This window comes from Notolepis coatsorum, assembly GCF_963971535.1.
Source record: "Notolepis coatsorum genome assembly, contig: SCAFFOLD_2020, whole genome shotgun sequence".
Classification (NCBI taxonomy): domain Eukaryota; kingdom Metazoa; phylum Chordata; class Actinopteri; order Aulopiformes; family Paralepididae; genus Notolepis; species Notolepis coatsorum.
The window spans coordinates 3,677-31,503 of NW_028172489.1; the positions used below are offsets into that span (position 1 = coordinate 3,677).

Below are 27,827 nucleotides of genomic sequence, written 5' to 3' on the forward strand. Positions count from 1 at the left end.
GCAGCCGCCGCCGCGATGTGTCGTGTGATACACGGGGCAACTTGTGGCGGCCTGGCACGAATGTGTAAGTCATACCGTTCCGCTTCCTTCCAGGAAACCCAGCGCCGTACCGCACACAGCGAGAATGTTCACACACACACACACACACACACACACACACACACACACACGTGCGCTCCACAGTACGGGTGGATCTGTGCCAGTATAGTTAAATGACAGAGGCTTTGGAGACTTGGAACTCTTTGTGAACTGCAGCAGCGCCGTAGTAGATGGCTGTGTGTGTGTGTGTGTGTGTGTGTGTGTGTGTGTGTGTGTGTGTGTGTGTGTGTGTGTGTGTGTGTGTGTGTGTGTGTGTGTGTGTGTGTGTGTGTGTGTGTGTGTGTGTGTGTGTGTGTGTGTGTGTGTGTGTGTGTGTGTGTGTGTGTGTGTGTGTGTGTGTGGTATCATCAGACAGACACGTGGGGGGGGGGGGGGGGGGGGTGTAAGAGGCCAAAGGATGACAGGTTGTAGGAAAGGAGACGAATGGAAAAGAGAGAAAGAGAGAGGGAAGACTGAGGAGAGGAGGGAGAGCTCCGTTCGGTCTGCATGTGGCGCTCCCTGGCGTGAAAAAGGAGAGAGAGGTAGAGAGAGAGAGGAACGTGGCTGAGAGAGAGGAGAACGTGAGAGAGAGAGAGATGAGAACGTGACTGAGAGAGAGAGAGAGAGAACGTGGGTATAAATAGCCGTTATATAACGTGCCTTTGTTGATGCCAAGTGGTGGAAGGGGATGAGAGTGGGGAAAGCGATATGACCTTGTTTTTCAGAGTCGTCCGCCTCCACCTCGCTCCGCTCCTCCGACTCTCTCTCTCTCTCTCTCTCTCTCTCTCTCTCTCTCTCTCTCTCTCTCTCTCTCTCTCTCTCTCTCTCTCTCTCTCTCTCTCTCTCTTTCTCACTCTCTCTCTCGCTCGCTCCACTCAGGGTTCGTCTCCATGGATACAGACGGGCTCCGTGTTTACCCAACACTACAGGGGGGCCCCTGAGACGCCTATCCCTCCCTCCCTCTCTCTCCTGCCCCCCCCTCTCTCTCTCTCTCCTTCATCCTCCCCTGTCACTCCATCACTCCGTCCTCCACCGAACCCACGTGTGTCGTCTCATCCACGTCGTCCTCCTCTGTTCAGTCACCCGTGTCCTCGCTTCTCAGTCAGTGATGTGGAAGCACAGGTGGCTTCTTGGTAGATGGCCGCGTTGATTCTGTACTTTGTACACTATACTCAGTAGTACTAATCTATATATTCTAATCACCTGTACATTGTATATTACGGTTGCACTTTACTTGACCATTTGCACTCTGGTTGGATGCCAAACTTCTTTTCGTGTGCTGTATATAATCAGAATCAGAAGTCAGAAATCAAAAAGGTCTTTGATTAAGGAATTTGTCTCGGTCATTTGGTGCATCGACATTAACAGACAATTAAAGTAGAATCAAATTAAATGGAATATATAAACTAAGTAAAAAAAAATAAAAAATACAATAGAATAGAATAGAATATAGGACAATTAATATGAATCTAATCTAACATAAAAGTACCAGCATTCAAACACTGGAGGATTGCAAGGAGCATTGAGATATACTGTATGAAAAGGATTGTTTTTCTGTTCCAATGCCACGCGAGCAGAGCCTCTACCCTCCTGATGCGGTGGTCAGTGTTGTAGTCGACACTAAATCTCGAGTCCGAGTCGAGTCTCGAGTCCCCAGTGTTCGAGTCCAAGTCAGAGTCACCAAAGAAGAGCCCGAGTCGAGTCCCCATTACCCTAGTCCGAGTCCAAGTCATCAAGGTTGAGTCCACTCCACTCTGGCAGTCAAAGAGCTGACATACAAATAAAAAAAGGTCTGCATGGGCGGCTGATTGGCGCAGTGGGCAAGGCGCTTGCCACTAACGCAGGAGATGCTGGTATCGAGCCCAGCTCTCGGCGTTGCTACCGGCTTGGCCGGTCGTCATACTAACACAATTGGCAGTGTTAGAGGGTGGGAAAGCCGGTGGGTGGGGATTGGACATTGTGGACAGCGACTCCTACAGGTCGGTTTGGTGACGCCGGTACGACGGAAGCAGGAAGTATCGGGGGCAGCGTGAGCCTCCCACGCGTTACTCCTCGCCACTGAGAGCTCGAGCTGCTGCGGTGAAAAAAGAATTTAAAATGGGGAGAAAAAGTGGATAAAAAAAAAATGTCTGCATTAAACATAAATGACACAGTGGTCACTGTTTCAAAGGGAGTTTATTTGCTTTGTGACACAATAGCCAAACAAATGCATTATATCGTATGCCAAATTATTAGGGCCTATTACACTTTAATTTTTTTTATAAAATAACTATTTATCAATTAACAAGTCCGAGTCCTCTTCCGCACCTTCCGAGTCCGAATGCAGTCAATGCTCGAGTCACGAGTCCTGAAAATCCATCCAGGGCTCGGACTCGAGTACTGTCTACAACACTGGTGGTGGTGGTACAATAAAATAACCCCGGTCTGGGATCACAGTAACGCCAGCCATCTCCTGTTGACAAATACAAATGTAGGTACGTCACGTCCCCGTCACACGCACGTCCATGTGCATCGTCACACGCATGCATGTGTCACCAGGCAATGAAATTCTAGCTCCTTTTTTTATTGCGCTGAGCCTCGCACGGTCCCAGAGAGAGGGTCCTCTCGGAGCGTCTGGGTCGTGTAGAGGTAAAAGGACTGCTCCTTACCGCAGCAGAGACAGAGGGGTACTTCCGGCTAGGTCGCACATCCCAATACACACATCCCAATACACACATCCCAATACACACACACCAGCAGTATTCGATTCCAGGACTCGTACTCGAGTCCGAGTCCTGGACTGATTTTCAGGACTCGTGACTCGACTTGGACTTGAGCACTGATGACTCGGACTTGGACTTGGACTCGAGCATTGACTGCATTCGGACTGGGAAGGTTCGGACTCGGACTTGTTAATTGATAAATACAGTTTTTTCTTTTCTTTTTTTCTAATAGGCCCTAATCATTTGGCATAAGATATTGATGGCTAGTGCATTTGTTTGGCTATTGTGTCACAAAGTAAATTAACTCCCTTTGAAATGGTGACCGCTGTGTCATTTATGTTTAATGTAGACCTTTTTTTTTTGTATGTCAGCTCTTTGACTGCCAGAGTGGAGTGGACTCAACCTTGATGACTTTGACTTGGACTGCTTGACCTTACTCCTAGAACCCACCTCACCCCTGCCCACTTTGACAACCTAGGATGGCTTAGAGTAAACGACAGAGTACAGCAACTTGCAATGGGCCTGGTCTACAAGATACACTACACGACCAAGGTACCCATGTACATGTCAAAATACTTCCCAAAGGTCAGTGCATACCACGATCACAACACCAGAGGGAGCTCCACAAATCATGTTAAACCCAGATTCGGCTCAAACAAGGGACTAAACACGTTTCGCAATTATGCCACATCAATGTGGAACGCCGTACCCAAAGCTGTAAAGGAATGTGAATCACTACCCACTTTCAAAAACACTCTCAAAGAACACCTACGGGAGACTGCAATTCGAAACTGGCCCCTACAAATGTCCTAACCCAGTTGTACAGTAAATTACCAAGTATGGCTTTGTCAGTATTCCAATGTACAGTGTACAGTGTGTGTCCCCCCCACCTCCAATGTACAGCCCCCACCCACCCACCCAACCCCACCCCACCCACCCAACCTCCTCCAATGTACAGTTTCTACATCAAATGTATATACACTCTTGTCTGGACACTTTTTGTATCCCAAACAGTACTGTATTTGCAAATCTGATATGTCATAAATATATAGATGTAGCAGTACTGTCTATCTGTATGTCATGTATGTCATATTATGTCCTGATGAATTGAAAATGGGGGCTCCCTGATGTAAACAAGACGAAAGTCTTTCTCTGGTCTGCATCCCCTTAACAATTGTATGTATTGAGCTGTACTGTACTGTACCCATTCTGCAATCTGTTAATAAACTTTTCAATCAATCAATCAATCAAGACTCGGACTAGGGTAATGGGGACTCGACTCTGGCTCTTCTTTGGTGACTCAGACTTAGACTCGGACTCGAACACTGGGGACTCGAGGCTCGACTCAGACTCGAGATTTAGTGACTCTACTACTACTACTACTACTACTACTAACACACACACACACACACACACACAGAGTGGACGGCAGGCAGCAGTGAAGCAGCCAGGTGAAGTGTAGAGATAACGTGTCACTCCGGGCTAGTGGGTGTTTTTCCTGACGACCGCACAATTCAAGCCAGAGAGTTTGGAAGAATAAATTGACTTGGTTTCAAAGCCGCATTTCACAGCTCTGGTGCGAGAACATTTTGGGTTTAAGCCCAATTGAGAGAGGAGAGCCCATTGATGCCGTGGATGATGTATGTCAACAGGGACGACAGTGGCTCAGGAGGTAGAGCGGTCGTCTGGTAATCGGAAGGTTCCCGGTTTGATTCCGGCTCCTTAAGTGTCCTTGAGCAAGACGCTTAACCCCCTAACTGCTCCCGACAAGCAGGTTGGCACGGTTGCCTCCGCCGTCGGTGTGTGAATGTGAGGCATAAGTTGTAAAGTGCTTTGGATAAAAGCTGCTATATAAATGCAGTCCATTTACCATCTACCATTCTCTCAATGAAACTCCTCGCTGTCAGTTGAAGCGACTGGCATCTATCTCCACATGTGTGGTATAGTCTCTACACCCTCCGCAGATCGACAGAGTAGCGCATCGACCAGGAGACACACAGGGAATTGGGGAGAAAAATGGCACACAAAAAAAAACAAGAAGGCAGTCTTTTTATAGGCTCCTGCCGCCATCGCTCTCTGTTCTCTCTGAATTACAGCAGACGTGATTGTTATGAGCAAAGTCATTTCCCAGCCGTAGTAAATTGCCCCTAAATCAAACTGATCTGCATCGCCAGTGGAACACAATAACTCAAAATAACCGTGTTTGTTAAATAAACGCCCGGGACCAGGAACCATATAAGTCCATTGTGAAATCCTTGGCACGGTCCACGATGTATTCGCCGTTGTTAAAGTCAGTCCAAGTCACTTCGTGGCGGGGTGTGTGAATGTGATACATCAACCGAAAGCGCTGAGCCTCAGCCGTCTCTTAACTATGAATATACATTATGTGACGTCCAACTCAACCATCTTTAGATAATAATGTAAACAAAATACAAACTTTTAAGAATGGGATTGGGATAGTTTGGGAGAGTGTAATGTACTATTGCATTGTTGTGTGTGTGTGTGTGTGTGTGTGTATGTGTGTGTGTGTGTGTGCGCGGCGCGCGCGCGCGTGCGTGCGTGTGTGTGTGTAGGAGTGGGAATATGCCTGTGAGACTGCTAACCCAGTTCTGTACATGTTGTGTGAGAGAGAGAGAGACGGTGGGTGTGTTAGTGTATGGGATCCTGAACCTGTGTGTGCATGTATGAGTCTGTGTGTCTATGCCTGTGTGCATTATGTAAGAAGTCCAGCTCTCCAGGAGTGGGTGAGAGAGGGAGAAAGGGAGGGGTGGGGGGCTTGAGTGGATGCTAGGAGACCTCTTGTCTCGCTCTAATCGTTATCCTGGCCCTGGGCCCCATGCTGCCCCCCCCCCCCCACTCCCAGCGTTCCACCCACGCTTTAGCTGTCTGATGGAGGACAGAGTTACGTGAGCAGAAAGAGAGAGAGAGGGAGAGACAGGCACCACCATTAGAACACCCCCCCCCCCCCTCCCTCCTCCGCCTCACCCAGCCCCTCCCTGTGCCTGTCCTAAGTTGTGAGCTGTGTGTGGGTTGCCAGTGGTGCAGTTAACCCCCCCCCCCTCCCCCCTGCCCCTCTCTCTCCTCTCTGCTGTACCCTCCACTCTGTCGTCAAGTTATTTATTGCATGATGGTCTTCGCTGGGTACAGCTCTCCCCCTCCCCTCCCCTCCGTCTCTCCCGCCTCCTCGCCCCTGGCTTGTTGGCAGAGAGTGTGTACGTGCAGGATGCCTGCTGCTTAGTGGAGGAAGGCCAGCAGAGCGGGGCTCCAGGCTCCGAGGGGGGGGGGGCACAGGAACACAATCACGTCATTGTTTCATCTGGTTCGAGAGCCTAGTGAGAGAAGTCAACAGCGTGTCGGCGCGCCGCGGCGTTCCACCGTGGCGTGTTGGTTTGGCGTAGTGTGGCAGTTTGTCACGTCATTGGTCGCTCACTGGGCAGCGTTTTTAACAAGGGGGGGGGTGTTTGTTTACCTCCTCAACACTTAAACCTCTTGGCAAACAACCCTTTTTTTTTTTTCTGAGATCTCTCCCGAGAGCCACAAAACATGCACACAGTGCAGTCGCTTGTTCTCTTGGTGTATTTCTTGTTGACGTTTTTCTCCCTGATGACTGTTGGTTGTTTTTCCTCCGTCGTTTGACAGAGATCCCGTCTAACCTGGAAAGACGGCTGGTTACGCAACAAGCTTTCAAACCTGGCCTAGATAGTGGCTGATAACAGTCTCTCTCTGTCCCTGTCACTCACTCTGTCTCCCTCTCTCCCTCTAGTTTTTTCCGTCCCCATCACACTTCCTCGTCCCCGTCTTTGCTGACTGTCTTTCCCCTCTCCTTTCTTCTCTGTTCCTCTCCCCCTCCCTTCCCTCCATCTCTCTCTCTCCCTCTCTCTCTCTCTCTCCCTCTCTCTCTCCCCCCTCTCACTCTCTCTATCTCCCGCTCTCTCTCCCCCTCCCTCTCTGTCTCTCTCTCTCAATTTCTCTCCCCCCTCTCTCTTTCTCTCTCTATCTCTCTCTTTCTCTCCCCCCTCCCTCTATCTCTCTCTCTCTCTGTCTCTCTCTCTCTCTCTCTCTCTCTCTCTCTCCTCTCTCCCCCCCCCCTCACCCCCCCCCCCCCCTCTCTAAATGGGCCAGGCTCCTCCCTCATGTTGTTCTTCACCTCGGCAGTATGCCTGCTCTTGCTGGCTGAGGCCTTCCCCTCGTAGGCTGGGAGCAGATAGCGGCTCTTACATAATCAAAACAACAGGCCATGTGGGGAACTGGGACATGATGTATGTGTGCGTTGCACTCCAGGGTTAGAACGTTTTCCAGTTTTTCGCCTGACCCTATTCCACCACGACGGCCGTAGTGTTGATAATGAAACACTCGCTCCGTGGGAAATACGAACTTCGACCCGTGGCGCTTATGTAACGCTTTGTCTACTGTCCATTCAAGAGCTTGCTAGCTTTTATTATTATAATATTTTTTTAAGCTGAGTCCCGGGAACAGCTTTAGTTTGTGAGATGGAGTTAACGTATCTTTTGAATATTATTTCATTTAAGTTCATGTCAAACCTTTTTTTCTTCTCTGGTGAGATTTTCATTGTTTCCAATGCTGTCGATATTAGGTTCATTTGAATGTTAAAACGGTTCAAAACACAAATAAATATCAAGGAAAAGATCAGTTTTTAGGTAGTTAAAAGAATGAAAGATCGAATTTTAAAAACGGTTACATACTGAAGCAGGGACATTTGTGATCATATTTCTGACCATAGGACAATAATGGAGTATTGATTTTTTTTTGTTGACGATCATTTCAAGAAGCTGGTAGCGTCAAAACAAAAGGCTGGACTTCCGAGTTCAGTCTGCACTCTGGAGACATTAAGCATCAGTTCAGTCTGCACTCTGGAGACATTAAGCATCAGTTCAGTCTGCACTCTGGAGACATTAAGCATCAGTTCAGTCTGCACTCTGGAGACATTAAGCATCAGTTCAGTCTGCACTCTGGAGACATTAAGCATCAGTTCAGTCTGCACTCTGGAGACATTAAGCATCAGTTCAGTCTGCACTCTGGGGACATTAAGCATCAGTTCAGTCTGCACTCTGGAGACATTAAGCATCAGTTCAGTCTGCACTCTGGAGACATTAAGCATCAGTTCAGTCTGCACTCTGGGGACATTAAGCATCAGTTCAGTCTGCACTCTGGGGACATTAAGCATCAGTTCAGTCTGCACTCTGGGGACATTAAGCATCAGTTCAGTCTGCACTCTGGGGACATTAAGCATCAGTTCAGTCTGCACTCTGGAGACATTAAGCATCAGTTCAGTCTGCACTCTGGAGACATTAAGCATCAGTTCAGTCTGCACTCTGGGGACATTAAGCATCAGTTCAGTCTGCACTCTGGGGACATTAATTAAGCATCAGTTCAGTCTGCACTCTGGAGACATTAAGCATCAGTTCAGTCTGCACTCTGGAGACATTAAGCATCAGTTCAGTCTGCACTCTGGAGACATTAAGCATCAGTTCAGTCTGCACTCTGGAGACATTAATTAAGCATCAGTTCAGTCTGCACTCTGGGGACATTAAGCATCAGTTCAGTCTGCACTCTGGGGACATTAAGCATCAGTTCAGTCTGCACTCTGGAGACATTAATTAAGCATCAGTTCAGTCTGCACACTGGAGACATTAAGCATCAGTTCAGTCTGCACTCTGGAGACATTAAGCATCAGTTCAGTCTGCACTCTGGAGACATTAAGCATCAGTTCAGTCTGCACTCTGGAGACATTAAGCATCAGTTCAGTCTGCACTCTGGAGACATTAAGCATCAGTTCAGTCTGCACTCTGGAGACATTAAGCATCAGTTCAGTCTGCACTCTGGAGACATTAAGCATCAGTTCAGTCTGCACTCTGGAGACATTAATTAAGCATCAGTTCAGTCTGCACTCTGGGGACATTAAGCATCAGTTCAGTCTGCACTCTGGAGACATTAAGCATCAGTTCAGTCTGCACTCTGGGGACATTAAGCATCAGTTCAGTCTGCACTCTGGAGACATTAAGCATCAGTTCAGTCTGCACTCTGGAGACATTAAGCATCAGTTCAGTCTGCACTCTGGAGACATTAAGCATCAGTTCAGTCTGCACTCTGGAGACATTAAGCATCAGTTCAGTCTGCACTCTGGAGACATTAAGCATCAGTTCAGTCTGCACTCTGGAGACATTAAGCATCAGTTCAGTCTGCACTCTGGGGACATTAAGCATCAGTTCAGTCTGCACTCTGGGGACATTAAGCATCAGTTCAGTCTGCACTCTGGAGACATTAAGCATCAGTTCAGTCTGCACTCTGGAGACATTAAGCATCAGTTCAGTCTGCACTCTGGAGACATTAAGCATCAGTTCAGTCTGCACTCTGGGGACATTAAGCATCAGTTCAGTCTGCACTCTGGAGACATTAAGCATCAGTTCAGTCTGCACTCTGGAGACATTAAGCATCAGTTCAGTCTGCACTCTGGAGACATTAAGCATCAGTTCAGTCTGCACTCTGGAGACATTAAGCATCAGTTCAGTCTGCACTCTGGGGACATTAAGCATCAGTTCAGTCTGCACTCTGGAGACATTAAGCATCAGTTCAGTCTGCACTCTGGAGACATTAAGCATCAGTTCAGTCTGCACTCTGGGGACATTAAGCATCAGTTCAGTCTGCACTCTGGGGACATTAAGCATCAGTTCAGTCTGCACTCTGGAGACATTAAGCATCAGTTCAGTCTGCACTCTGGAGACATTAAGCATCAGTTCAGTCTGCACTCTGGAGACATTAAGCATCAGTTCAGTCTGCACTCTGGGGACATTAAGCATCAGTTCAGTCTGCACTCTGGAGACATTAAGCATCAGTTCAGTCTGCACTCTGGAGACATTAAGCATCAGTTCAGTCTGCACTCTGGAGACATTAAGCATCAGTTCAGTCTGCACTCTGGAGACATTAAGCATCAGTTCAGTCTGCACTCTGGGGACATTAAGCATCAGTTCAGTCTGCACTCTGGAGACATTAAGCATCAGTTCAGTCTGCACTCTGGAGACATTAAGCATCAGTTCAGTCTGCACTCTGGAGACATTAAGCATCAGTTCAGTCTGCACTCTGGGGACATTAAGCATCAGTTCAGTCTGCACTCTGGGGACATTAAGCATCAGTTCAGTCTGCACTCTGGGGACATTAAGCATCAGTTCAGTCTGCACTCTGGAGACATTAAGCATCAGTTCAGTCTGCACTCTGGAGACATTAATTAAGCATCAGTTCAGTCTGCACTCTGGAGACATTAAGCATCAGTTCAGTCTGCACTCTGGAGACATTAATTAAGCATCAGTTCAGTCTGCACTCTGGAGACATTAAGCATCAGTTCAGTCTGCACTCTGGGGACATTAATTAAGCATCAGTTCAGTCTGCACTCTGGAGACATTAATTAAGCATCAGTTCAGTCTGCACTCTGGAGACATTAAGCATCAGTTCAGTCTGCACTCTGGAGACATTAAGCATCAGTTCAGTCTGCACTCTGGAGACATTAAGCATCAGTTCAGTCTGCACTCTGGGGACATTAAGCATCAGTTCAGTCTGCACTCTGGAGACATTAAGCATCAGTTCAGTCTGCACTCTTGAGACATTAAGCATCAGTTCAGTCTGCACTCTGGAGACATTAATTAAGCATCAGTTCAGTCTGCACTCTGGAGACATTAATTAAGCATCAGTTCAGTCTGCACTCTGGAGACATTAAGCATCAGTTCAGTCTGCACTCTGGGGACATTAAGCATCAGTTCAGTCTGCACTCTGGAGACATTAAGCATCAGTTCAGTCTGCACTCTGGAGACATTAAGCATCAGTTCAGTCTGCACTCTGGGGACATTAATTAAGCATCAGTTCAGTCTGCACTCTGGGGACATTAATTAAGCATCAGTTCAGTCTGCACTCTGGAGACATTAATTAAGCATCAGTTCAGTCTGCACTCTGGAGACATTAAGCATCAGTTCAGTCTGCACTCTGGGGACATTAAGCATCAGTTCAGTCTGCACTCTGGGGACATTAATTACGCATCAGTTCAGTCTGCACTCTGGGGACATTAAGCATCAGTTCAGTCTGCACTCTGGAGACATTAAGCATCAGTTCAGTCTGCACTCTGGAGACATTAAGCATCAGTTCAGTCTGCACTCTGGGGACATTAAGCATCAGTTCAGTCTGCACTCTGGAGACATTAAGCATCAGTTCAGTCTGCACTCTGGAGACATTAAGCATCAGTTCAGTCTGCACTCTGGAGACATTAAGCATCAGTTCAGTCTGCACTCTGGGGACATTAAGCATCAGTTCAGTCTGCACTCTGGGGACATTAAGCATCAGTTCAGTCTGCACTCTGGAGACATTAAGCATCAGTTCAGTCTGCACTCTGGAGACATTAAGCATCAGTTCAGTCTGCACTCTGGAGACATTAAGCATCAGTTCAGTCTGCACTCTGGAGACATTAAGCATCAGTTCAGTCTGCACTCTGGGGACATTAAGCATCAGTTCAGTCTGCACTCTGGGGACATTAAGCATCAGTTCAGTCTGCACTCTGGGGACATTAAGCATCAGTTCAGTCTGCACTCTGGAGACATTAAGCATCAGTTCAGTCTGCACTCTGGAGACATTAATTAAGCATCAGTTCAGTCTGCACTCTGGAGACATTAAGCATCAGTTCAGTCTGCACTCTGGAGACATTAATTAAGCATCAGTTCAGTCTGCACTCTGGAGACATTAAGCATCAGTTCAGTCTGCACTCTGGAGACATTAAGCATCAGTTCAGTCTGCACTCTTGAGACTTTAATTAAGCATCAGTTCAGTCTGCACTCTGGAGACATTAATTAAGCATCAGTTCAGTCTGCACTCTGGAGACATTAATTAAGCATCAGTTCAGTAAAATGTAGTGACTTGAAAGAAAATACTTGAGTTTGTTGTTTACCAAAGATTCCAGGAGTTTTGCTGAGCAGTGTAGTTTTGGGTGTAATTATTTAAATAATCTCTATTAAATAAGCACTATTACTCAGTAGTACTAATGTATATATTCTATACCCAGTTTAACCACCTGTACATTGTACATTGCTGTTGGACATTACTGTTACATTTGCACTCTGGTTGGATGCCAAACTTATTTTTGTTGTACTGTACTTGCGCTGTATGATGACGATACATTTGAACAACTCCACTTCACAATTCATTAATTCAATCTTTATTTAGACTAGAAACTACATCCTAGGGGCAGCCCTCATTTTCAATGTCGACGTAGAGTATTTACAATCATATAGTCATCATTAACATAGTTTACAAAGAAGAGAAAATAAACTGCACTACTGTACTAACAATAGAATCCTTTTAAAACACTCCAGCACAACAGTTTCAGATTGTGGTGACCTGTTTGGTAAATGGACATTACAGTGCACCTCATTTCAATGCACTGTAGCACCTGCAGGCCGTTCCACGACCCAGGGGCACAGAAGCTAAAGGCAGATCTACCAAGCTCAGTATCAACTCTAGGCGCTTGTGAGCCAAACATTTGTTCGTTTACCATTAGGGTCCAGAGGTCCATTCCAATAATGAAGCAATGTCATTTGGACAATCTCCAATTATGGCTTTATATAGGAACAAAATGTCAGTGCAAATCTCAATTAACTGAAGGGGATAACAGTTGCATAAGACACACTTGCAGAGGTCAATAACATTTTGATTATGTAATGTATGTGCCACCCCAGTCGTTCGTATTCAATATATTATGAATGAATGTTCTCAAACATTAGATTAGAACATTAGATTAGATTAGATTCGATTAGATTAGATTGTGGTGTTCTTGTTTTGTTCTTGATTTGATGTGATGTTTCTTCTTGCCTTGTTTGGGGAGGACGTGTACGGCCCATGGGGACATTGACGTGTGTTGTCGGGCCTTATAAATAAATTTGATTTGATTCAAATGTATTGTCATTATACAGCACAAGTAAAGTACAATGAATAGAAGTCTGGCATCCAACCAGAGTGTGAATGTAACAGTAAAGTGCATAGTGATATACAATGTACAGGTTATTAAACTGGGTATAACATATCCAAATTAGTACTACTGGGTGTAGTGCTAATCAGATGTATGTACGGAGTTGTAGTATTAATATGTACAGTGATACAGGTATAAAGACAGTGCGGTAGTAGTCATACTGGCCAGCAGCGTAACTAGTAAGAGTAGGTAAGGGATATGTACAGATAATATAGATATAGTATCTACAGATATGTAAAAGGACTATGTGCAGGTAAATACAGACTGGTGTGGATAGATATATATGCGTTGAGAATAAATATATATATGGTATATACAGCATTATTGTATACATGCTATATCATACAGAGCTATGGGTTATATGCAGGTGTATAAGTAGGTATATACATTTACATTTACATTTAGTCATTAAGCTGACGCTTTTATCCAAAGCGACTTACAAGTTCTGTACGACAAGTCATCAGGAAGGGCACAACTCTACCAGCTGAGTAATAATGTTCATCAAAGTGTTGCGTGCTACAGTGTAGGTTAGTTTATTAGAACAAGTGCATGACAGTAAGGTTAGTTAGGTTTATTTTTTATTTAAAAGAAAATAAAAAATATATAGAGGGGATATATGCAGATATATTCAGGCAATATTTTTTAAACATTCGACCAAATGTTTAAAAAGTGTTCTACAATGACCCCTGAACCTCTACTGCACTTCCTGACAATAGACCTATCTCAAACCCTGCCCCTTTTCTTGATCCTCCAATCACAGCTGTCGCTTACCTCGGACTCGGAAGTCAGAGGTAAGCGACAGCTGTGATTGGAGGATCAAGAAAAGAGGGCAGGGTTTTGAGACAGGTCCATTCCGTGATCCCTTCCCGCCATTCCCACCGTGTGCTTTCAGCGTTCCTTCTTCTGCCGCCTGACGGAGGACAAGAAGTCGGAGAAGTTTTTCCGAGTTTTTTACGACCGCATGAAGCTGGCCCAGCTGGAGATCAAAGCCACCGTGACGGTCAACACCAGCGACCTGGGAAACAGGAAGAGGGACGACGACGCCCAGGACAAGGACATGCCAGTTCGCAAGAAAGGTCAGAGGTCACTCGTGTTGGACTGCTGTATAGACCACTGCAACACTTCCGCTATTTTGAAATCATGGGAGATTTTTTTATTTAATTACGGATCCCCATTAGCTGGTGCCATAGCAACCAGCTAGTCTTCCTGGGGTCCACACAAAGAAAACGTACAAAAGCGATTATTATTGCAAAACAAAATTATTAAAAGTCAGTACTCAACACACAATGCATAATTAAACTAACAATTAAGATGGCTAAAATTACATGCAAGCACAGAAACAGAAAACAAAAAAAACTAAACAAAATACTTTACAGTGTTAAATACAATTTAAGATAATTTTTTAAAGTGAATCTACTGTAAATGCAGGATTTGAGGCAGGTTATTCCAAAGAGTTAATGCTCTAGACATTAAGTGGTTGTAGTTACGGCTGTGGAGGTGCTGGAGACATGATCCCATAGACTTTTATATACGCCTGAGTCTCCTGAACACTGAGAGACCAATCGCAAGTCGATCGGTACTTTCGGCCGAGCTATAGTCACTTTTCCGCACCTACTCCCAAAATCTGCATGTGCAGATTGCCCACGGAGTCTCTCTGGATTGTGCGGATAAGGTGCGGAAAAGTGACTATAGCTTGGCCAAGAAAGTGCCGATTGACTTGGGATTGGTCTCTCCGTGTTCAGGAGACTCAGGCGTATACAAGTCTATTGGATCATGTCTCCCGCACCCCCACAGCCGTAGCTACAACCACTTAATGTCGAGGCTCTCTTCCACATTCATTCATTTTCTCCCCCCGCTCTCTCTCCCATGAGTTCAGATTACCGGAAGTGTTGCATGGTCTATTGTACCGATCGACAACTTTGGTTGATGTGTTTGTTTTCATATACTACATAACCTTCTGCTTAGAATAAAAAATTCAAAAAAGTACTTTTATTGTATTTTAATCCCTTTCATTTGACCATCAAAGAGGTTGTTTGTTCCCTTTGCCAGGCAGTGGTTTTTATTTATGGTATGTACAGTGATACAGGTATAAAGACAGTGCTGTAGTAAGTCATACAACTAGTAAAAGTAGGTAAGGGAAATGTACAGATATATAGATATAGTATCTACAGTAGGGCTGTCCCCTACTAAGGATTTGGATGGTCGACTAGGATTGGCAAAAATTTGCTGTTAAAAAAAAAGTATAATATTTTTAATTTTTAATTTTTTTTATCATTCCATTTGGGCTGTGGGGGGTGCTTAATGTCTGAAGGAGTCGACTGAAGGCTTCTTGTCCTCTGCAAAAGCATGCAATTGGTCCACTGATGGATGCATCTTGATATTTGTCTAGTCTAGTGTGTTCATTAGATGGGTGAAATCCTCTTTCAGTGCCTCTGTGCCTGTTTTCTTAGGCAGTTAGCCTCTGGTATGCGTGCCATTAGCGTTAGCCACGCTTCTATGCCTCTTTTCTTTTGAAAAAAATGATGATAAAAAAAAAAAAAAAAAATTATTATTATATTCGACTAAGAGGTTGGCCAGTCGACTACGGCCCCTTTCGACCGATTAGTCGACTAATCGATTAATAGGGGTCAGCCCTAATCTACAGATATGTAAACGGACTATTTGCAGGTCTGGTTAAATAAAGGTTAAGAATTACAGAGCCGTGCCTCTCTGCCTGCCTGTGTTGTGGGGGGACCCTGATGTGTTGTGGGGGACCCTGATGTAAACAAGACAAACGTCTTTCTCTGGTCTGCATCCCCTTAACCCATTCAATGCCGGAGCTTATATCCATCCTTGTAGCCTCTCTGCCAGCTCTATTTGTCTATGGAGATGTTCACCTTCTTTGCAGGGCTATAACTTTTTAAATTGTATTGCTAAATTGACATTACTATGGCCCATTCAACATCAATTATCTATCGTTCAGGATGTAGGAACGTTTTACTTTTTCATTCACACATTCATACAATAATACGGTCTAGAGTATAAATAGGTTTTTATCGTTTTCTGCAGTATTTCATAGAACGTGAGATATAGCCATAAATGCATATATTAGATAATCAAATGCAGTTTGATAGCGATCGACGCCAGATAAAAAATTTCAACTGTACACGGTCCTAGACGTGTTGACTGATCATCTGCGGTTGACCGGAGGGGGGGGGGGGGGGGGGGTCGTTTATAATTCAATGACCGACGTTAAATGATTTATGTAGTATGGGTGATATATAGATCAGAGCAGTTTGTATCGAAAATGGTAAAGAAAAACGCTGAAACTCACCCCAGTCTCCTCTTACCGTTGGGTGATGAGCGTGGAGCAAAAAGATCGCTATTATGGGATGTTGATCTAGGTGATCCAGTTCCGGTTTGTATAATACTAATACACGTCCAATCATGTTGTTTATTGAGTTATGGCAACGGATCGATATGCACGGTGTCTGGATAGAGTCCCGCGAGCGATAGCGAGTGGCCGGACAGAATAGGGGACGGACTAAGCACTTCCGGCCACTTCCGGTTTTGGCAACTCGCAGATCGGCCACCAGGTGGCGGTATTGAAGCGTTGCAGAGTTGAGCGGAGTCCTACAACACCAGCAAAGACTCCGTGGGTGAAATGTGAATACCATGACGAAAATATGAAATATTGATCTCAAAGACGCCGTAACCCGTCATTGGCAGATTACGCATGGCGAGGAAAGACGTGTAAACACGTCATCGGCGGAGAAAGGGTTAACAATTGTGTGTATTGAGCCGTACTGTATTGCACCCATTCTGCAATCTGTTAAATAAAGTTTTCATTCATTCATTCATTTGCAGCCAGGGACTCGGCGGTGGTCGTGACGGAGGACGTGCGGGAGCAGCTGCTGGAGGCCTCCTCCGCCACCAAGAAGGCCTTCAACTCCTACCGGCGTGAGGCCGACCCCGAGGAGCACTTCGCCGCGGCCGACGGCCAGCCCAGCGCCGGGGGGGAGAAGAACCAGGACGAGGGCGAGATGAGCTTCATCATCGTCATCATGCAGCCCATCCTGCGCTTCCTCCAGCTGCTCTGTGAGAACCACAACCGGGACCTGCAGGTGGGTTCAGACCGGGGACCGGGTCTCTCAGACGCCGACACATTCGTTCATGTCCAGTCTAAAGGAACACGCCAACATTTGGGGAAATTAGCTTATCGTCTTCTCCAGAGAGAGACAAGAAGATAGATACCAGTTTCCTCTCTGTGCGTTCAGTAGAAAGCTATCTGGCTGCACGTTAGCCTAGCTTAGCACAATGAATGGAAGCGGACATGGCCGGTTAGCCTAGGCATTGTCCAACTAACACCTCTCCCGAAGGCTAACCGGCCATGTCCGCTTCCATTCATTGTGCTAATTGTACCATTTAGCTTTGAGACAGGTAGTCCAGTGCCTCTCATGGTGTAGCAAGGTTAGGGTAAAGATCACCGGCGCGCACGGATGGTCTGTGCACGTTGACTTACTCACCATCCAATCATGACGTTTGGGGGGCGACAGTGGCTCAGCAGGTAGAGCGGTTGTCTGGTAATCGGAAGGTTAATTCTCACTCTTCCCGGGCGGCGTGTTGAAGTGTCCTTGAGCAAGACACTTAACCCCTAATTGCTCCCGATGAGCAGGTCGGCACCTTGCATGCCGTCGGTGTGTGAAAGTGAGGAACAAAATGATAAAGCGCTTTGGATAAAAGCTGTTATATAAACTCACCATTTACCATGTTGTGTTGTCCTTGTGCTCTCGTGACCTCTTCCCTGTCTTGTCCGTTAATGTTTAACCGTTGTGGTTTAGTGACCATACTGTACTGGAGAAGAACAAGCCTCTTCTGTTTACTCACTTAGCGTCAACACATCAGAAATATAGGTGGCGGCGGGGGTTTTCTATTCAGGTGTGTCTCAGTGTTGTGTCGTAGCTGTTGATCCTCCGTGACTCATAAAGTGTCCTCCACGTATCACGGTCAGCTTGTCCTCCCAGCGGTGACTCATGAAGTGTCCTCTGTGTCACGGTCACCTCGTCCTCCCAGCACCGCCACTCCCTAACTGACCTGTGCAAAGATTAACCACAGTGAAACTATCGTTGTTATGATGTGGATGACAATAAACAGTGAAAAAAAGAATGCATAATCACAATATCGAATAGTCAGGAAGATAGTTAGCCCTGCTACGACTAGAATCAACGACGGGAAAGGGTAGAAGAGTGGCGGAGAGGAGAGGAAAGGAGATGAGATGAGAGGAGAGGAGAGAGCTAATGTTAATTTAAGACAAACAAGACAAACAGTGATTCATTTACACGTGGTACAATTTAAGATGCTCTTCTCCCAAAATCCTTCATCTCTTGGTTTACATGAGCTATATAGCCTTCATTGCTACAACAATAACACAGACTGGTATGGGACCACAGATACCCTTTAACCTCTGTAGTGGAACATTGATATCCCCAGGAAGGTGTAGAGGGGGACAGGAGACACAGATGACCATACTAGATGTGTTGGATGTTTGTTTACTCCATTACAATAATGTGAAAAGAATTTCCCCACAATCAACAATTACTATAGAAACATAGTGATTAGATTAGATTAAAATAGCTTGTCATCATTATACAGCATAAGTACAGTACAACAAAAAGAAGTTTGGCATCCAACCAGAGTCCAATTCTAACAGTAAAGTGCAACAGTAATAAACAATGTAAGATATATCTATTAGTACTGAGTATAGTGCTGATCAGATGTATGTACAGAGTTGTACTATTAATGTGTATATAAAACGGGTATAAATACACTATGGTCGTAAGTCATACTGGCCAACAGCGTAACTAGTACGAGTAGGTAAGGGATATGTACAGATATAGATATGGTATCTACAGATATGTAAAAATTATTATATGCAGGTACAGGAATACACAGGAATACTTGAAATCACTACAGTATTGCTGTGGTCAAATTCTAGTGTGTACAAAAAAGCCACAGGAATACTATAGTTTAACCCTTTCACTGACACACTACCAAACGGTTAACCCTTTCACTGCGACGATACACAGAAGGTTAACCATTTCACTGCCACACAACAGCAGTAACCGTCGGTAGTGTGATAGTAAAGGGTTAACCTTCTGTAGTGTGGCAGTGAAAGGGTTAACTATGGTTCAACCTCCATGCTTTCCCCTCAGAACTTCCTACGTTGCCAGAACAACAAGAACAACTACAACCTGGTCTGCGAGACGCTGCAGTTCCTGGACTGTATCTGTGGAAGCACTACGGGAGGCCTGGGGCTTCTGGGACTGTACATCAACGAGAAGAACGTGGCCCTCATCAACCAGACCGTGGAGAGCCTGACGGAGTACTGCCAGGGGCCCTGCCACGAGAACCAGGTAGATTATGAAGCCAGGGGCCCTGCCACGAGAACCAGGTAGATTATAAAGCCAGGGGCCCTGCCATGGAGAACCAGGTAGATTATAAAGATAGGGGCCCTGCCTTGAGAACCAGGTAGATTATAAAGATAGGGGCCCTGCCTTGAGAACCAGGTAGAATCGGAAGTGGTTGTTTAGTCATCTGAAGGTTTCTGGCTCGATCTCGGCTCTTCCTGGTTTGTGGAAGTGTCACTGAACCGCTAACTGCTCTCTGCACACTTGTGTCAGCTCTCTGCCCCTCAGTGCTTAGGATGGGTCAACCGGGGAAGAATCATATCCCCTCAGTGACTATATAATACAAAGATAAATATATACAGTATATATATTTTATTATATAGCGATCACTGCTAAATTGGCCATCCATGACAATAGAACATACAGTACATACATCCCCTGGTTGTGGCGTAAAACCATGTTGCAAGTGGGCCGGTCCCAATGTCCTTCTCCAGAGCTCGACATCTCGTTCCAAATACGTCATCATGGTTGGATGAGAGACATTCCATGGAACGCTCATAACTGCAGTGCAGGGACTGGTATCTGACAATGCTTAGCAACAGGGCAGTTTTGGTCATTCAGAGAGCACATTTAGTGCACATTTAGTTACGAATGAACCTGATGAAAGGCACTTGCGAAACGCATTCTTCTCCCTTTATTGTGTGAAACAAATTGAATGGAGATGTCAGTCCATGGTTCACATCGTGCGGTCATTTCCTGTGATTCCTGAGAAGAAGCTTTAATTCTTTATGTATGAAGGTTTGGTCTTTGTTTAATCTTACGTTCGAAAGGATTTATGTACAAAAGATATATTGTATGAAAGCAATAACAAACTCAAGGCCGTGCTATATGGTGGTTTATTGCCGCTGGTCAGCTGATCTACGGAATCCGGCCCACGTCTTTGTTCCCACAGCATGCTGGTTCCAATAACAACAATACAGCACTCCCTCATACGTTACTGCTTAACCATTTCACTACCACACTACAACGAGTTAACCCTTTCACTACCACACTACAAAGGGTTAACACTTTCACTACCACACTACAACGAGTTAACCCTTTCACTACCACACTACAAAGGGTTAACACTTCCACTACCACACTACAACGAGTTAACCTTTCACTACCACACTACAGAAGGAAAACCTTTTCACTACCACACTACAAAGAGTTAACCTTTCACTACCACACTACAGAAGGTTAACCCTTTCACTACCACACTACAGAAGGAAAACCTTTTCACTACCACACTACAAAGAGTTAACCTTTCACTACCACACTAGAGAAGGTTAACCCTTTCACTACCACACTACAACGGGTTAACACTTTCACTACCACACTACAAAGGGTTAACACTTTCACTACCACACTACAGAAGGTTAACCCTTTCACTACCACACTACAAAGGGTTAACACTTTCACTACCACACTATATAAGGTCAACCCTTTCGCTACCACACTACAAAGGGTTAACACTTTCACTACCACACTATAAGGTCAACCCTTTCACTAACACACTACACAGGGTTAAAACTACCACACTACAGAAGGTTAACCCTTTCGCTACCACACTACAGAAGGTTAACACGTTCACTACCACACTACAGAATGTTAACCATTTCACTACCACACTATAGAAGATTAACCCTTTCACTACCACACTACATAAGGTTAACCCTAACCCTTTCACTACTACACTACAAAGGGTTAACACTTTCACTAACACACTACAAAGGGTCAACCTTCCATAGTGTGGTAGTGAAAGGGTTAACCTTCTATAGTGTGGTAGTGAAATGGTCAAATCACCTCTCGTCGTTGTCTGTATCTCCCTCTCCAGTGTCTCGTGTTAGTACAGTATAGTACAGTATAGTAATCTCCCTGTCCCTTACAGAACTGCATCGCCACTCACGAGTCCAATGGGATTGACATCATCATCGCCCTGATCCTGAACGACATCAACCCACTGGGGAAGAAGAGGATGGACTTGGTCCTGGAGCTCAAGGTGAGCCGGCTGTCCGTCAGGCTGGGTCTAAAGCCTGGGCCTCAGCTGTCAGGTTCACCTTTCACCCACAGTGATGAATGAGCAATATTGTTGATTGATAGTCGCTGTTCTCAGATATAGTGCGTTGTCTTCATTTGCATGTGAGCCAGTTGGGAGGACACTTTACCAATCATGTCACAGCAATGGCTTCTGATTGGCTGCAGTCAACTTGTTGGAGCAGAGGATGTGATTGGCTGTCGCTGCTCATCAGTCAACTCGTTGGAGCAGAGATGTGATTGGCTGTCGCTGCTCATCAGTCAACTTGTTGGAGCAGAGACTTGATTGGCTGTCGCTGCTCATCAGTCAACCTGCTGGAGTAGAGATTTGATTGACTGTTGCTGCTCTCCAGCCCGCCCCACTCCTCATACTGTAGTTGTACTCCGTTGGCAATTAGTGGAATCTCATTGTTGTCATGTGACTTCAGTAGGAACTGTTACCGGGGCTAGCTTTGGGTTTGGGTCTCTCGGGGGACATTTGTGAGTATCTGTATAGGGCATTAGTAGCAGCACCTCACAGCAAGATTGAATACTACAAAACCGAGCGCTGATGTAAGAGCTGGACAAGTCATTAATCTCAGCTAAGCTAGCTGTACGTAGCCGCCAAACCAAATATCTTTGGATTTTTTTTTTATTTTTTTTTTAAATTTTTTTACAGTGTGGCGCCGATGGGGCTGAGCCGTCTAGAGCAGGATTTGTCTGTATCTCTGTCTGTCTGTATGTCTGTCTCTCTGTCTGTCTCTCTGTCTGTCTCTCTATCTGTATGTCTGTCTCTTTGTATGTGTCTCTCTGTCTGTATGTCTGTCTCTCTGTCCGTATGTCTCTCTGTATGTCTGTCTGTCTGTCTCTCTGTCTGTCTGTATGACTGTCTCTCTGTCTGTCTGTATGTCTGTCTGTCTGTCTCTCTGTATGTCTCTCTGTCTGTCTGTATGTCTGTCTCTCTGTATGTCTGTCTGTCTGTCTGTATCTCTGTATGTCTGTCTGTATCTCTGTATGTCTGTCTGTCTGTCTGTATCTCTGTATGTCTGTCTGTCTGTCTGTCTCTCTGTATGTCTGTCTGTCTGTATCTCTGTCTGTCTCTGTCTGTCTGTCTGTTTGAATGTCTGTCTCTCTGTATGTCTGTCTGTATGTCTGTCTCTCTGTATGTCTGTCTGTCTGTCTGTCTGTCTGTCTGTCTGTCTCTGTCTGTCTGTCTGTCTGTCTGTCTGTTTGAATGTCTGTCTCTATCTGTCTGTCTGTCTGTCTGTCTGTCTGTCTGTCTGTCTGTCTGTCTGTCTGTCTGTCTGTCTCTCTCTGTCTGTCTCTATCTGTATGTCTGTCTCTCTCTCTGTATGTCTGTCTCTCTGTCTATATGTCTGTCTCTCTGTCTGTCTGTATGTCTGTATCTCTGTCTGTCTCTCTGTCTGTCTGTATGTCTGTATCTCTGTCTATATGTCTGTCTATATAATATACATACAAACAATATAACGGCGGGGGGGGGGGGGGCAGACTTGCGTTTCTTCATTACCGGTATCTACTTTATCCCAGTTTTTTTTTCTTACAAAAATCAGTCAATCAATCAATCAATACATGCTATATTCTTAGTTATGCATCTACTTGTGCTCTTAACCCTTTCACCACCGGTTAACTGTCTGTAGTGTGGTAGTGAAAGGGTTAACCTTCTGTAGTGTGGTAGTGAAAGGGTTAACACGTTGCCCTGTGACGGTGAAAGGGTTAACCTTCTGTATTGTCGCCGTGAAAGGGTTAACCCTTTGGTAGTGTGGTAGTGAAAGGGTTAACTGTTCCCCAGTTAAGTTCATCACCTAATCCTTGAACGAGAGCTACTGCTGATTTGGTCTATAAGGCTGGCCACGCTCGTTTGAATGTACTTCAGATCGACCACTACAATTGACCTCTCAAACCCCGCCCTCTTTTCATGATCCTCCAATAACATCTGTTGCTTCTGTTGACTTTGTTTGTCCGAGGGAAGCAACAGTTGTGTCAATTTCCACAATACTGGTGGTTTAAAGAGATCAACTAATTATTCTCAGGATTTCTATGGAAAGATAATAAGCTGGGGCGGCTAGGTGGTGCAGTGGGCAAGGCACTCACCACCAATGCAGGAGACGCTGGGTTTGAGCCCAGCTCTCCGCATTGCTATCAGCTTGACTGGTCGTTCATACTAATACAATTGGCAGTATTAGGGGGTGGGAAGCTGATGGGTGGGGATCGGACGTTGTGGACAGCGACTCCTACAGGTCCGTTGGTGCGCCTGCGCAGCAGAATCAGGAAGCGACGGGGGCGGCGTGCCCTCCAAACGCAGACCCCCGCCGCTGAGAGATTGCACTGTGCAGGTGAAAAGATGCGACCGCTGCTTCCTCGAGTATCGGAGGGGACACGTGATGTAAGGCTTAGTCCACATTGCAGCCGGCTTGTGGGAGGCATGGCCTAACAACGTTCGAGACAGGGGAGGGTAGAATTGGACGATATGAAATTGGGATGGGAGAAAAATAGAAAATGGGAGGAAAAAGTAGATAAAAAAAATTAAAATAAAAAGCCTATAATAATCCATAGAAACGTATGTAGGCTATTGTACGTTTATAATTTATTCTATTTATCATTTGATGCAAGATTCCCTCTGGAATGAAACAAAATCTGAAGGTAGCTGGGAATGGCTGGAAGTCCTTGCAGAACACGATAAATCAATCTCTTTAATATCATTGCGATATGGTCTCCAAAAAAAACTCCAAAGTTAGACAACCCTATGATAATATTTCCATGTGACATAGCTATAAAACCCTCCATAAAACCCTCTGGGCATCAGTGGTGTGTCTCTACCTTCTTGCCCGCTATGGCATAACCCAACTTTTCCAGCTGGGGGCAAAACAGCAAACAACCATATATGGTGGCACTATAATGTATACGGCGTAGGCCAGTTTATACGGGACGACTTCCCTCTACTCGGCTCAAAGTGGATTACGGCTCGTGTGACTCCTCCGTCTGACCAAATTAGGGCAATACTGAGATGTTTGTCACATAATATGGGCCCGGGCAGGAAGTCCTAGAGTACCACCAGCTCAGAGTGGCAGTTGGAGGGGGGGTTGGCAGTTGGGAAAAGGGGGGGAGGGGGGGGGGGGGGGGGTTCTCCAACCTCTATATAGGCTGTCTGGACCTCCTCCTCTCCTGGCTGGAACACTGTCAATTAGCTTAGCTGGGAAAATTATTTAAAAGGTTTAAAAACAATACAAGTGAAAAGTCTACATAGACTTGGGCCCGTTTTGGACTCCATATTCCAAAATTAACAAAAATTGACCCGACGCAATCTGATCTCGTGGCATAATTGCGGTGAAGCGGCCGCACTTTATCATTATTTACCCAGTAGTGAGGAGCCCGCGGACTCGGGTGGTCGGATGGCGAGTTCAAGGATATCAAACATCTAAATTCAAACAGCTCTTTGTAGCACCGGCCTGTCTGGTCACCAAACGGAGCCTCTTCAGGAAGTGGAAAGTTTGCAGAGTGCATTTTCCTCAAGCACCCGGGGACTCGCGTCTGTTTGCTTTGGAAAGAGAAACCGAAAGAGCTTAAAAAAAGATCTTATCGCTCACACATTCATATTTCACAACTGAGAACGGCGCGGTGGAAAGTCTCCTGCAACCGTTCCTTCTCTTCTTCGAGTTCAAGTTTCGAGTTTCTTTATTAGTCGTCGTACGAAAATACGGAATACTTTTATATGAAATGCTTTGTCCCGTTTTGCCCCTGAGAGTGTGCTAGATAAAAAATAGATAAAGTATAAAATAGAAAGTCAAAAGTACGTAAACAAGTGTAAACAAAAGTGTTCAATATACATATATATACAATATACAATACAGAGTAGAAAAAATTTGTAACTGAGTTACAATACAATATACAGTACAATGCAGAAATGGGATGAGGTACAACTTAGGGTAAGGTGCAATGAGGTATGAGTTGTAGTGCAAATCTCTTTACCAATACATATAAAGTGTCTAAAGTGGGTAAAGTGGGTGCTACAGTGAGTTGTTTGTTTAAAGTGAGTGTCTGTACATGTGGATGTGTGTGCTGTGAGTGTATTTGATGGTTTGTTACATAGTGTTATTGTCATTGAGCGAGCATCCTGATGGCCTGGGGATAGAAGCTCCTTCTGAGTAGGGTTGGGGAACCGAGAACCGGTTCTAATAGGAACCGGAATCGATCAAATCCAAATGATGCCCAACCCTCTCTCTCTCTCTCTCTCTCTCTCTCTCTCTCTCTCTCTCTCTCTCTCAGAACAACGCCTCCAAGCTGCTGCTGGCCATCATGGAGAGTCGTCACGACAGTGAGAACGCAGAGCGGATCCTTTACAACATGAGGCCCAAGGAGCTGGTGAGGAGGAGGAGCGGATGTTTGGTCCTAATGTCTGGATGATCCAGTGATGGTGATACTGTACTGTTCAAAACACCACTGTAACTACAGTAGCTGCCTTCTGCAGCTCCACGTCCCATGTCTGTCACCGTTAGGGTTGGGCACCGAGAACCGGTTCTAATAGGAACCGGTTCCTAACTTCCGGTTCTGGAACCGGAAGTCACATATTTGCATTTCGATTCTTAATTTCGATTCTATTAATTTACTTTGTTAACACTATGGGTGCCGGAGGTTAAATTCATGATATACCATGGGTTGCCGGCTCTATTTGTCTATGGAGAAGTTCCCCTTCTTTGCATGGCTATAACCTTTTAAATTCTATTGCTACATTGCCATTATTAGGGCCCATTCAAAGTCCTATATGTATTGTTCATTGTGTAGCAACGTTAAACTTTTTCATTCACATATTCATAGTAAAGTATGGTCTAATGTATAAGTATGTTTTCATCTCTTTCTGCAGCTTTCTCCAGAACGTGATCTATAGCCCCAAATGCATTATATTGATGATGAAATACAGTTTGATGGCAATCGGGGCGATATAAAAAATTTCAATTGGACGTACTTCTAGAATGATCTACGTATGATCTGATGATGACCGGATGGGCGGGGGATCGTTTATAATTCCGTGGGCAGCGTTATATCATTCATCTAGTGTGGGTCATATGTTCATCATAACAGTTTATATGGAACACGTTCAAGAATAACGCTGAATCTTACCGGATCTTCCTCGCGCCGTTGGACGATCAGCGTGGTGTAGACCGTTTTCGATTATGGGATGTTTATCCTGATGAACCATTTCCAGCTTGTATAATACTATATACGTCCAAATCATGTTGTTTATCGAGTTATTGGCAATGGATCGCTATATATTGTGACGAGCCAGAGTGCCGGCAGCCAAACCGAGTGCCCGGAAGTAATATGGCCGACCAGCACAACCTCCACAGCACTTCCTGTTTGGCGATTGCGCCGATCGGCCACCAGATGGCGCTCCTGAACCGCCAGAGAGCTCAGTGGGTCCTCCTGGTGGATCTCAGGCCAGCGGAGGGGAAATATGAATCCGATCACAGATTTTTGAAATATTGATATTAAAGACGCTGTAAAGCGTCCTTCGGCAACTTGAGCATGGCCGGGAATGACGCTGTAAAGCGTTTCCCAGCAGTTAAAGTGTTAATTAATACCCTAGTTACAGTACAGCAACCAAATTAAACTGTATCAAGTCAATTGACAATGTGAATAGTATGAAAAAAATTAAAGATAAAAAAAAATATATATATATATATAATTTCCTGCGAAATAAACTGTGACCTGTTTTGACCTGCACCTCAAAGAATCGAGAATCGTTTAGAACAGGAATCGAAATGGAGAATCGGAAATCGGAACCGGAATCGATCAAATCCAAATGATGCCCAACCCTAGTCACCCGTCCCACGACACTACAACCATCACACTCTTCAAGACTGTGTGTGCATGTGTGTGTGCGTGTGTGTGCGTGTGTGTGTGTGTGTGTGTGTGTGCGTGTGTGTGTGTGTGTGTGTGTGTGTGTGTGTGTGTTCCCAACTTAATTATAAAATCGGGGACACGTTTCGAGTACAAATCATTTGACAAAAACACTGTCCCCAATTTTATTTATGGCTTCATGATTAGTGGCAAAGGAGTGAAATGTCTCCAATTTTAACGAATGTGTGTGTGTGTGTGTGTGTGTGTGTGTGTGTGTGTCGTGCACAGGTGGAAGTGATAAGAAGGCCTATCTGCAGGGAGAGATAGAGTTCCAGGACACGGAGGAAGAGGAGGATAACAGCGAGGAAGAGGACCACGATGCTGCCTCTCCCCGAACGTCGGACACAACATCTACATCCTCGCTCACCAGGTAACAGGGAAGACCGACGGCACATCCTGGGTATTTATGTGGCCTTATGGGCTGTCCCCTCTTATGTCTTGTCTCCATTAGCTATGTTCAGCCTGGCTGGGCTAGCCATGGTCTAGCATGGTATGGTATAGTTGGGTTGTGAATGTGTGAGTGAATGGGTGAATGTGAGGCATAAATTGTTAAAGCGCTTTGGATAAAAGCGCTATATAAATGCAGTCCATTTTCCATTTAGGTCTGGCCAGGTTGTGAAAGGTGCCTGTCCAGCCAGGGTCCAGCCAGGTTTTGCCAGGTTCTAAAGA

General features: G+C 45.3%; 1 protein-coding gene across 1 annotated transcript; it reads left to right on the top strand.

The window, feature by feature from the left end:
* On the top strand, positions 1–27,522 carry LOC311248042 (inositol 1,4,5-trisphosphate-gated calcium channel ITPR1-like). Its single transcript, XM_084339002.1, has 7 exons — positions 1–64; positions 13,694–13,877; positions 16,648–16,904; positions 18,993–19,193; positions 21,118–21,228; positions 25,527–25,622; positions 27,387–27,522. The coding sequence occupies exons 2-7, from the start codon at positions 13,763–13,765 to the stop codon at positions 27,423–27,425; spliced, it is 819 nt and encodes a 272-aa protein (XP_084195128.1). The 5' UTR covers positions 1–64; positions 13,694–13,762; the 3' UTR covers positions 27,426–27,522.
* Positions 27,523–27,827: the final 305 nt, after the last annotated feature.